Source organism: Charadrius vociferus, unplaced genomic scaffold (assembly GCF_000708025.1).
Source record: "Charadrius vociferus isolate BGI_N301 unplaced genomic scaffold, ASM70802v2 scaffold261, whole genome shotgun sequence".
Classification (NCBI taxonomy): Eukaryota; Metazoa; Chordata; class Aves; order Charadriiformes; family Charadriidae; genus Charadrius; species Charadrius vociferus.
The window spans coordinates 3,105,311-3,117,967 of NW_009646856.1; the positions used below are offsets into that span (position 1 = coordinate 3,105,311).

Genomic DNA, 12,657 nt, shown 5'->3' on the forward strand with positions numbered 1-12,657 from the left:
CAAGAGGGTGCATGATTCCTAGGTACAGGAAGGTACGGGAGGAAAAAAGCAAAGATCAAGCACAGAAACAAAACCAAGAGGTTGCATGATTCCTAGGTACAGGAAGGTACCTGGGAATGCAGGTACATGGGAATCTCACCTATCTGGCACACAGCTTTGGAAAACAGGAAAAATGAAGCCAGCAAATGTCTTCTGAAGTAGTGAGAGGCTCATGCCAGAGGCTGTTTGGTCAGTGTCTGAAACACAGCTGACTATGCGCTCTTATTCAAAACTACTAGGCATATCTGAGATTGTTATTGCTGCAAAAACATAAAGTACGGGCAGCTTGTTTCATATTTTTTACATGCTATGCATATTTTCTCCTCCTAGCAGTGATTCATTGGCCCAGATTTTGGTCAAAATACTAGTGAGAAAAAAAATCAAGAATAATCCTACTCAAGGGAGAGGAGTTACATTAAGGGCACATTAAAAGAAAGTTTAGCACTTACTTATCTATGAATGATCACAAATTTACAGCTCTACTCCTTTCTTTCTTTCTTTCTACATGTCTCTTACCACTGAGTAGCTCAGACTTCTATAATCCTGAAGAAGAGATGAAAAACTGGAAGAACAGCTGTCAGTAGAAAATGATACGGTGGAATCAAATGAAGCCTATGGACAAGGAATCACCACAATACCATGTTACAAACTTAAAAAGTGAAAGGGAAACTAAACCTGGCCTCACCTTCCTCTCACAATAGTACATGAGAAGCATGTCCCTCTTTAAGAACACTGTGAGGTGAGCATGCACAGACTGCAATTGCAAGTGCCCCTTATTTGTACCATGAGCAGAGATAGAGAATGTAGATTAGGTTTTTGATGTTGTTGAACATCTTAGCCCAAATCAAAAACAACCTTAACATTCATTAGACTGCATAAAGTAATTAAGAGTATGAGATCATGTCACACATGCAATAGCACCAGTGAATGATATTTTTTTTTTAACTAAATGTTATATACAGGGGGTCTCAACGTTTTTTCTTGAAGTGCCTGAGTGATTTATCTCAACAGATTTCTACACTTGGGAATTTCTTAACCAAAAGATTCTCAAAGGAAGCAGTTTAACGCAAACTCTCAATATGTCACATTTTGGCAGTGATTGCTTAATGCAGCAGTGCACTAATGAATTGCTCCACTGCATCCTCTGATCATGAATATGAAGGGGGTCTCAACGTTTTTTCTTGAAGTGCCTGAGTGATTTATCTCAACAGATTTCTACACTTGGGAATTTCTTAACCAAAAGATTCTCAAAGGAAGCAGTTTAACGCAAACTCTCAATATGTCACATTTTGGCAGTGATTGCTTAATGCAGCAGTGCACTAATGAATTGCTCCACTGCATCCTCTGATCATGAATATGAATCGGAGTACTATAAACTGAACTCAATGTACTGATAAGTGACTGTATCTGATTGTGCCAGCAGCCAGATGATTTTCTCATTAATGAGCTGAACTATTAAAAGATGGAAGAATACAAAGCCAAGCCAGCTTTGCATTGTCTGAGCTTCTTTGCTGACATTTTTCCAGGCCTACCAGAAACCTTTGTCAACTAGAAAAAGAAAATTCACCAAAAAAACCCATGGTTTATGAATGCAGTTGAGACAAATGAAAGCTTCAAGGCTCAAATTCTGTTTCTGATTACATGGATGTGACTCCTTTGAGCTTGTAGTGTTTCTGTTTTAATATGGGATAACTCAGATTTTAAAATTAAGGAATTATGCACATCCTCTGCTTTTCAGTCTCTGCTATTCTGAGTATAGGAGCCCATGGCTGCCAGTAAAAGGCAGAGCTCCTCATCCTTCTAGCAAACTCTACTGCGCAGAACTTCTAAATTCATTAAATTGAGGACCATGGATTTATGAAAGGCATTTTGCAAACACACCCTGTGGAGTAACAGTAAACTGTTAGAAATATTTTTTTTAATTTTGATGCTTTCAGAGTCTTATTCAATGTCCAACATTGGTATGTCAAACTCCGTTACTGTTTACAAGCATCACCATTTTGCTTTGCAGTTTAAGTGAGGCCACACCTCAGCTGGAGACAATTTCAATACAAGTCCAGAATGAGGCATCTAGATCAGTTGCAGAGCCCCTAACAGTTCTAGACCTATGCTCCTATAGAAATGTGCCGTGTGGCTTATTTAAAAATAAATAAAATAAAAATAATAATAATAATAAAAAAAGCGCTGTTGCTTGAAACCTACAGCATCACCTTTGGACCAGAAAAGTGTAGAGTAAATCTGTGGTCAACACTATTATAGCGATTCTGCCTCTAGAGGGCATTACAAGCTAAATGTTTTCTCTGACAAGAATTGAGAACATCTTGGTCAGCCCAGAAGACAGTTCTTAAATTACCTAAATTAAGAGATTTTCTGTGTTTCCAACATCAGCTATGTAGGAGTCAAAGAAAATTATTGGATAGGAACACTGAAAGATCCTTAATCCACTGAGTAACAGCAGACAGTTTTGGTAAGGAAAGATGTCACCAGACATTTTCTAAAATCCCTGAAACTTCTCATGCTGCGGTATGTTGTGTGCAACTTTTAGCACATTGCTGTTCCATTTTAATGACTTTGCCTAAATCCTTTTTGTGAGTGCTGTCATCCCCAGTGGTGGTTAAGCCCGAAGGTCATTACCATAGATGCTTTGAATCCTTAGCGCCTGGCATGTAGGCCACTCTATGATCTATACAAATTGCTCACATATCAGTGGACATCAAAGTATTATGTTCCAGGCTTTTTATGCATGAGACAAAGATATTTAAGTGACGTATCAGAGATATTCTGTTAGTGAGCTGGTATGACAGGTTCTTCCTAGTAAGTGCTACTTCCTAAATGTATTTGATAAGCCTCTTCAGCCACACAGTATGAAAAAGCCCAACAATAGTTTTTTTCCTCTCCACACATGGACTGAGTCTGCTCAAATCACAAAAAATATCTCTGTTTCTGTGGCTGAAAAGCAAGGATTGTGCATGTCTTGCTGCATGCTGAAGGGCATATTTTATTATTGCAGAAAACAGCAACCAGGTCGCTTTGATACAGTTTGGCTATCTATGTTTTACTATTCACATTTGTTCAACTACAATTGACTGAAATACATTTAATGGGGCAATTAGAGTAATTACATTTCTTTTTTCTAAAGACTGATATAAAGCTTCTTATATTTGTCTGTTTCTCTGGCATCACAGTGATTCTCTGATTTTCAGATACTGCCATGAGTAGTTTGCTAAATGTCATAGCCAACTACATTTCTAAGAGGCTACATATCTTGCAGACCCAACAAGATCCATGAGTCCATTTCAAATTTTCAGTGTACCTCTCTCTATACTTATTCTGTTGTTAAGATTTTTTACTGTGAGAATAGATTGTAACATCCCCTATAAAACAGAAACATCTTCTCTAAAGTGCGCACTATTTGGTATTAGAATTTTATAAAACAACAATTTTATTAATAAGAAAAACCTACAGTAAATAAAATATGAAAAATACATTACTCAAATATGTTATGAAAAGTAATTTGCCAATTAAAAGTGATACAGTAAACTATATCAATAAGAAAGATAAAAAGGAGTAAAATCATACAGTGTTTATATTGACAGACTGATTACATAACGACATCATCAAAATGCTTACTGTCTTGTTCACTCTATTATTGCAGGGAATAAAAATATCAAAATTTTAGCTTTAACTAGCTCTAGATAAAAACTGTAGGCTTGCTACATGCAAACATTTTGATTTAAACAAGAGAGCAAAACAAAACTTTCTTTGCCAGACAGACACATTCACTTGCTGCCACAGAGGGTTACCAGATGGAAGGGGTAATCTATCCCAGAGTCACAGAAATTAGGTCCACAGAAATTAGGCTAAAATTTATATTTTATCTCCTTTCCTATATACTACAGAGTGGCTAGCATTCACTTCCAAATTATTTTTTCAATTGTTCCTCTATGTAATAAACACCTACTGGTGTCTCTGGCTCTATATTATGTATTCTGAGCTTCTTTTGTAATCAAGGGGTCCAACATGCTGAAGGTATCCCACGACTGGGTTCTTAATTATTACTAGCTGTTGGGAGTTTTCTCTGTCAGCCTCATCTGTACATAGAAAAAATGCAGGGACAGGTTCTCTACCTCACGCTCGCAAAGGTTCCTGGACTGTGCAGCATCTGGACAGGAGTTAAAACTAAAAAAAAAAAAAGGTCAAGACCCATCTAAAGTTTCATAGATTGCCATGCTTTTATATTTCAAAATATCTTCAAATTAATCCTCTGTTAACTCTCTGCATGTGTTTATATGCCATTTAAGAGAGTAACAGAAATCATAAAAATCCTCTAAATAATGGAAGAATCGGTAGAGGTCCCACTAGAATAATTATCAAGTGGTTTGTATAAATGTGCTGAATAAATGCTGAATGTACTTAATGAGAAATGAAAGGATTCTGGGATTATAGTGTGGCCAGACAAAATAGTTTGGATGTTATATGACTGCAAATGACATAAATTCTATGTGAACTCCAGGTAAAGAACAGTACTGGATTCCCTATGAAATGTAATTGGCAGAAGAACCTGAAAACCCAAGCCTGGCAGGTAATATGGTTGCTATTTTATCCATTTTGTGGATGTTTATTTAGCTAATAAAATGAACAGACCTGGTTTTGTGTAAGAAGGTTTCTGGGCAGTAGCCAGCTGCTTAGAAATGAAAAAGTTTCTTGTGGTTGTGTTTGGTTTTGTTTTTTTTTTCTTAAGAGGAGGAAAAGTGTGTGTGTATCAAACAATTAAAATTAGAAGTGTCGGTTTTAACCTCTATCTGTGTTCCGGACCCTTAGCCATGAGCGCTGCAGCCAGCGCAGTGCTGGTCTGCACGGTAGCTTTGTTTTGACTTGGGGTCAGAGATACTGGAAGGAAGAAAGAGAAAGAAAGGTAATCTGATAAAGGCATTGCCATTTCTAATCGGACTGATGGGAAACTGTGGTATGAAGTTAAAGAGGCAACACAGGGTGAATTACTGTGATGAACTACCTTAAAGCTGAAGCAATCAAATAGATAGCTCTCACATATAAAAATTACTGTGGCATCTTTATTCATCAACAGTTTTGCACAAGTGTCTCATGTTCAATCCCTTCCATGAACAACTAAAGCACTCTGATACATTTGATCAGATTAAATCTTATCAAGGAAACTCAGCCACTGAGGCGGCTGCTTCTCACTTCTCAGAGGTAATTTTGCATTGCCACGCAGAAGGATAAACTTTTCAAAGCTTGAAAGTGACAAACTCCAAAAAGTAACACCACCACAGCCCGGTGCCTGCACTCGTAACCTACTGTAATGGAAATGAAAGTGCTTTTACTCTTGTGTATGATAGCAGTAAAACCTTTTCACATAGACCCTGCAGAAGTGAAACTTGTGACTCCTAGTTCAGAAAGTATTCATACAAACAGACATCTCACGGAGGTTTTCTGCAGATTTGTAGGGGACAAAAGAACCACATAACAAAATTCAGTAATAAAAATCCTACCATTGAGTAACAGATAAACTGATATATTTGATTCAAATATAGTCAAATGACATGAAAAGCAAATGCGGTATTTAAGAGAATTCAGGATAAAACTCCTGTAAAAAATCATTCATGTAATTTTAAGAATTAGCTTATGATTTGCTCTTAAGAAATGCTGAAGTCTTCCCATGATCCTGAATTCTTTGAGTATTTTGAAGTTAACGGGCTCTGAAGATACTCAGTGTTTCGCAGGATTGCACGGTAGTGAATGCTCAAACAAATCTCAGTTTTGTATAGTCAAATGTGTTCTTCCTTGCCAAGCATCACTTGATTATGTACCCACATATCAATCTCATTAACACGGGACTAGGAGTAAATACACAACTATTGATAAGGAAAATTAAGGGGATATAGAAAAACTGATCTAATAATAAGGTGTATATGTTGTTAGAACCTTGTTTTTTTCAACACTGATGTATCACCCACAGAAGAGCTAATAGGATTTAAAATAGTATCTTCCATGTAAATAGCCTATCCTGTCCTTCTGAAGAGATGGATCACTGTCCAAAAAGGGTGTATACGAACACTGAAAATGGTGAACAACAATGAACCAGATACAGGTATAGTTGAGAGAAAAAAACCAACAGATTTAACTTTTAAACATTTTTTCTTTTTTTAGTGTTAACCTCACTTACGAATCTGTAACAAGTACAATGTGGTTTCAAGTCTTTTACTCGATTACTCTGGTTTTCTATCCTAAAGGATTTACATTAAATAAAATACAGCATTTACAGAAATCATTTTCCTAAGATAATACTTTTTTTGGCAAAACCACAACTTTTTTTTTTTTTAAATAAATCTTGGAAGCTGTATTGCTTAAAGATCAAACAAAATCAATTAATACTACTTCAGACATAGTATGCATCATTTTACAGAAAGAGTACTTTATGGGACATTCAGTCAACATACTGCTGTGCATTTGCTGAAATACATTTATTGATTACTTATCAGGTGCCTTATATTGTGTGGTTTACAGGACAATTACACTATTTGCCCAGCTCTGGAATAAGTTTTTCCAAACTTTTCGAAGAGAACAATTGATGGTAACACTGTTTGGAAGTCCTAAAGAAAGAAGAGAGACAAAAAAAAAGTGTTAAGTTTGGCTTTCATGGTTTTACCTTTTTTTAAGGTATTTTAGAACTCTAAATATTGTCTTCTAGTTACATTTCATTATATGAGTTAGAATGCAAATTATGCAAAAGAATGTATATGAAATATGCATTATATGTGCATTACATGCACATTACTTTGAAGAGCACAAGAATTCATTGATTTAATTGCAAGTAAATATGTATTTCAAACTCTAAGTAACTACGGGCACTGCAAAAAGTCCCTGCTCCAAAACCTACTTTTTATAGACTTTTGCAAATCATGGTATACAAAATTATATTCTCCTCCCTGGCAACCAGGTAGGTTAAAGACAGCAAGATATCCTTTCAATATTTTAACTTTTCTACCTTAGTTAACATTAAAACATGGATATTGAACAAGCTCCATAAGAAATGGCAAAAAAAAAAAAAAAAAAAGAATATATATTAAATAGGTATTAGTGGCAACAAATTGATTAGGAATTCTGGTTGAAAAAGTACAAGCAGGGTGATTCCTGAACACTTTTTTCCCAGGAAAAGTTCTTGGTTATTACATTCAATTTTTTAAAATGCGAATGCTTAAAAATCTAAATTGAATAAGAGAAATGCGAGTGAACCTGTGCCTTAAGAGTACAATGTAAATACAGCAAACAAACAAGAAAGTAAAATAAGCTAAGCATTGTAAACAGTATTTTGATTTACCTTCTTACTAATAAATGCTCAAGGCAAATGATTAGCAAGTCTATGGTGTTTAAGATCAAGGTTTTAAAGCATTCTTAATAAAATTATTTTATTGGACTCTGAAATATTGGGAATAGTATCAGAAATACAAAATATTTGGTTTGCATTAAAATTGTTTTCCTTTTCAAAAGTAACATGCCACAGATGAATAATCAGCTTTCCAGGATCTGATGATTAATTGTTAAGAAAGACTTTCTACTGTTTTCTGTTGTCAACATGATGCTCTGTGAAAGTACATGGAAACGCAATGTCTTCATAAAATGTCTGAGGCTATGAATGAATGAAAACTAAAATTTTTACCTTTTCAACACATTTCACAAGTTGAAAGGTTTGGTTTTCTCTTAAAAACAGAATGAAACCTTTTTTCTTTTTTTTTCCTGAAAATGACGTGAAGCAGAATTATCATTCCCTGTATTTGCCTACTTCACAGACCGCAGTTCAGCTGAATCCACATAAACAGACAGAGCAACTATGACTTCTGATAAGCTTCATGCAAGCACTGACATGGCCCACCCACATGGTCCCATGGCATGGACCACTGACATGGTCAACTGCACTCCGTATTGCCGAACCGTGACCATATAATTTCTTACATCTTATACCTAAGGTTATTTGGCACGATTCCTCCAACATTGTGGTGCATATATCTTAAAATAGAAAGGTAGTATTTCATTTTCAAAATGATCCTCTCATTTTTCATAATTTCAAATTATCATTTGAAAATTTCATTTTCAAAATGAAATACTCCCTGTATGGTGTGAAAGTGAGTACTGCCCCATTCTTAACTGTTCACAAGATTTAATTTGTAATGTTGCTTTATGCCTTGTATGGCTCAATTTCTTACGCAACAGCCCATTTGCATAGTTTCATATTATACTTTAAGAATGGCACAGTATTTTAATTTTCATTTCGTGTTTGGCATCACCAGCACATTCTAACTGCAGGAAAAGTTGTCCATACAATTATCATAATAAATATTATTATAACTCCAGCATAACTGCAAATAATTTTCTTCTAAAGTGAAGCTAGCTATATTTAATTCAGTAAATTCACCAGGCTAATATCGTTCATGGGAATGGAAAAAAAAACAGCTCTAGTTGCCTAGAAAGCAAACAGATAATACAGCCATCATTTAGGATGAAGCAGTAATTCAGAGCGGAATACAGTATCCTGTATTTTGAAAATAGGAAGTATATTTTTAATTTACATGCAGGACAGTGAGGTGCAGTTTAACAAAAAAAGCAGTGAACTTGGGGTAAGACGGGGAAACCAGTAAAAGGTGTACACCTCCCACATCAGGATAAAATCAGGAATGGTAAGTCTGAGCATTGAAGAAGTCTTCATTTGCTGGAGCAGACGGCTTTTGCTATTAGGATGCCTGGCCAAACAAAAACAATTGGCTGCCAAAATTAGCTCCTTGGGACGATTTAGGAGCCTTTGAAGTGAACAGTTTTTTGAGCTGGAACTAAGCCCAGGGCCAGCTTCAAACTCAAATCAAAATGACAAAGAGGAAATTTTCTGTGCCACACGCCCCCTCAGTGTAAGATTACTTTGGGTTGGCAGCTGTACTGTTTATCTTGTTATTTAAAGCTATTTCACTAGATACTCACAACTGAGCATTTAAACAACTGGCTCCGATTATGACGACAGCAGTTATGTTTGACCACATTTAGGAAACATCACACAGTCTGATGGATAAATAAAAGTGTTGCTGGCTTTACAGTTAGGCTAGTTAAAGAAATTTACAACGTGTACTGGATAAGTGATGCACAGTATGCACATAAAATATAAATATCTTTTTAGGAAAAGAACCCCATCCATTTCTGTATTTGAAGATCTAGATTTTAATCAGGTTTCAACCACATGAGAAAGTAATGTCTGAAAATACCACTTGGCCTTGCAAGGTCTACTTCGCAGTGCTGAAGACAATCTATTCCACTGTATCATTGTAGGAGCACAAAGGGAAAGGAACGGGGGGCCAGGTTCTCCTGTCTATCTAATTTGATGGTAAAATGCAGGTTCAGTGGAGAACTGCAATGCACTGCTGGTTGACTCTGGTAGACTGCCAGGATCACCCTGAGTTTAAGCTGATTGCTACATAGCATAGAAGTTATGAAGTTACGTAGATAATCCTTTTGAAGCTGCAAGAGCAAAAGTTCTGAGTGGAGAAAAACAGGCTTCTTCAAAATTATTTTCACTGTCAGTCCCTCACTGTCGGTAGCTGGAATAAATTACCTTACAAATATGGACTCCCACATATTGTTTTACAGTTCGGGTGACAGAGCACTGGCACAGGCTGCCCAGGGAGGTTGTGGAGTCTCCTTCTCTGGAGATTTTCAAAACCCACCTGGATGCAGTCCTGAGTGATGTGCTCTGGGCAATCCTGCTTTAGCAGGGGAGTTGGACTGGATGATCTCTAGAGGTCTCTTCCAACTCTGAAAATTCTGTGATTCTGTGATATTGGTGAGATTGACCCTGCTGTTTTGCAGTCTCAGGATCATAGGAGCATGCAGCTGAGCTTTATGGAATTCTTCCACAATGCGTTCTTAAATCACGCCATATAATTCTCAGAATCAGAGACCTGTAATTCTCAGGACCAAGACCTATTTTTAAATTCCCAAACGAAGTTCAGACAAGACTTCCTTTATAAACTTGCCAAGCTTTGACTCCTTTCACTCTGGTAAATTATAAGTGACTCAGGTTCAACTGACAGAGCTTAACAAGACCTATGGACCCTTTCAATATATTTGACTACTTGACTGTCATGTGTACTCATCAGTTCTAAACAGTGGAGCCAAAAAAGGTGACACAAAGCCACCAAAGATTTGTCTCAATCAGCACACTCTGATGTCATAAATTAGATTTGCCAAATGCTCACATAGTTTATCTTTGAAATCTTATTATTAAAGCAAATTCTAAAGAGATTTCACACCTGAGTATGCAGACATGCAACTGTAGGTAGGTAACCTGTTAAGAACCAATGGCAGAAGGAACAACTGAAAAGTGGGCACAGCTGCTAGAATCCTAATTCTATGCTACTGAAAAGTAAAAACAGGGGACAAACTTCAGTTTTTTTTGGCTTGAAATCAACATCCACGGGTACACATCAAGACTTTGGAGGAGGCAATGGGAAATTCTGCACAAATGTCCATGCAGCAGCTATGTCCTTAGCGTAGGGTAAGCCCACTGAGCAATCTTGCTTTCCCCACGAGGCTGTTCATGTGCACACCTCATCTGAAAACCAGGCAGTAGTGCCAAGTGCCACTGTACAGCCATAGTCCACAACCCCCTCTGTCTAATACTAAGGGGTCATATTTAAGTATTCCCTATGGTCCTAATGCTTCTAATAGTAAAATTAGAGTTTTAAATTGAGCTGTCATAGTGAGCCTCCTGACCTATTAATAGCCACGGAGGTGTCTGACACGGAAGCAAACCAGAAATGGCAAGCTGTTATACAAGTAAAATGTTGATCCAGCTAACTTTTATTCTTAGCAAATTTATCAATACTGGTTAACAATACTTCCAACTAGTACAGGGCCTTCTGACATGACAAAATGAGTGTAACAACCCATTCGGTCAATACAACACAAATGTCATTTCAAGTGCTCAAAACCCACTAAGCTACCCTAAAAAAGATTGATTTATCTGCTCCAATGTTTCTTTGGGGCAAACTTTTCTCACAACTGAAACCAATTAGTGGGCCTGGCACTTGTAGTGCAGAATGTAGGTCAGCATCAAGTAATAAAAAAGTATTGACTTTTCTCTGTCTGTAAGCAGCATGAAAGGGGTGCCATGGCCTTGTCGTATATGAAAAGAGCTCCATTAATTTCACTTATTTCAACCAGTGCTGTCAAATACTAATGCTTCTATTGCACTTTTCACACAAAGTACATTGACACCAATCCTGGCCCCAGTGAAACAAGTTTACAATATTTCAGTCAGTGAAAGGGGTACTATAATTTTTAATTCCCTGTTGTACATTTAGGCTCTTTAAGCAGCACTGCTCAGAAGACCTATTGAGAGATATGAGCTGGGACATTAATAATGGCTACACACTTCTTCCCATGGGCAACAGAACCTATTTCTTGGGCATAGCTTCAACAGCTAATTAGCCATAAAGTTCAGGACACAGTTGTTTGGCGTAACTCTGTTTTTGTGGGTGGTGGGCACAGACTGCCAATTTTGCTTTCCGCTGTGGAGAAATATCCAAAAACGAGGAATAGGTCTTCCGTGACTTAAGGCTATAAGATTGAAAAGCTAATGCGTTAACCAATTGGGTCAACTAGCCCCTTCAGAGAGGGGATAATAACAAAAGCCTGGACCGTGCCTTAGGGACTGGATCTCGTTGTGTCACTCAGAGGTATTGACTTCCAGGGAGAAGCGTGCCTAATCGGAGTTCCCTGCGCTACAGTGGACAATTGACCACTGCTGTGATGAAGGGGGTAGAATTACACCTTTCCCTATTCAGCTTGCCAGCACAATGCGGAGGAGGAGAATAAGGAGAGATCATCTATCTCCTCCTTCGACTCTCTACTACCGCTATCAATCTAAACCCTGCAAATTTTGTTCTTTTAGGTAAGTGCAATGAAAAAACCTGTGCTTCCATGAAGACTTTATGAGCTTCTCCATATTGTGGATTGACACAGCCATGGTCAAACTGACCTAAAATTTTATGATCCTGTTTCCCTCTGTTCTCTGCAATTTCATTCCTATACTGCCTCCTTTTTTTCTTTTTTTTTTTTCCCTCCATTCGAGTTTATGATTCTTCTTGACAAGCTTGAGGACTCCAAGTGTGATGTCTAACTCATTCCCTAATTACCAAACATCATCGTCAATAACAATAAAACTCTTTGATTTAAAAAGACTGGGTGACTATGGTAGAAGGCAATTTTCTACTTGTTTTAATGACTTCATAAGTGCAAGTCTTACTCTTTGAATCGACTTGTTATTAGATCTTAAAATAAAATTATATTGTATAGCCATCATAAAAGACAACTTTATAACCTTCTGTGTTACACTTACATCAGGCAAATTTTTTCTAGTTGTTAGTTTTAGTCTTTTATTGACATTATGATAATGCATTGCAAAAAAAAAAATCAGGAAATTATGTTCACAGTAGGAAATCCAACAACACTATTTTAATATCCTATCTTCCAAAGAGAAAGAGAAAACATTAATTGCTATTTAATTTATGTAACAAACATTTCATTATTATTACACTTAAACTTTCATGGAGATTT

General features: G+C 36.8%; 1 protein-coding gene across 1 annotated transcript in view; it reads right to left on the reverse strand.

Annotated features, from left to right (window-relative positions):
* Positions 1-6,569: 6,569 nt before the first annotated feature.
* The window catches only part of SPATA17 (spermatogenesis associated 17), a gene marked incomplete at its 5' end in the record, with an annotated part of 83,131 nt that continues 77,043 nt past the window's right edge, over positions 6,570-12,657 (reverse strand). Inside the window, one exon of the mRNA XM_009894349.1 lies at positions 6,570-6,650. Coding sequence (XP_009892651.1) covers positions 6,570-6,650 — 81 coding nt within the window. The remainder of the gene's footprint in view (positions 6,651-12,657) is intronic.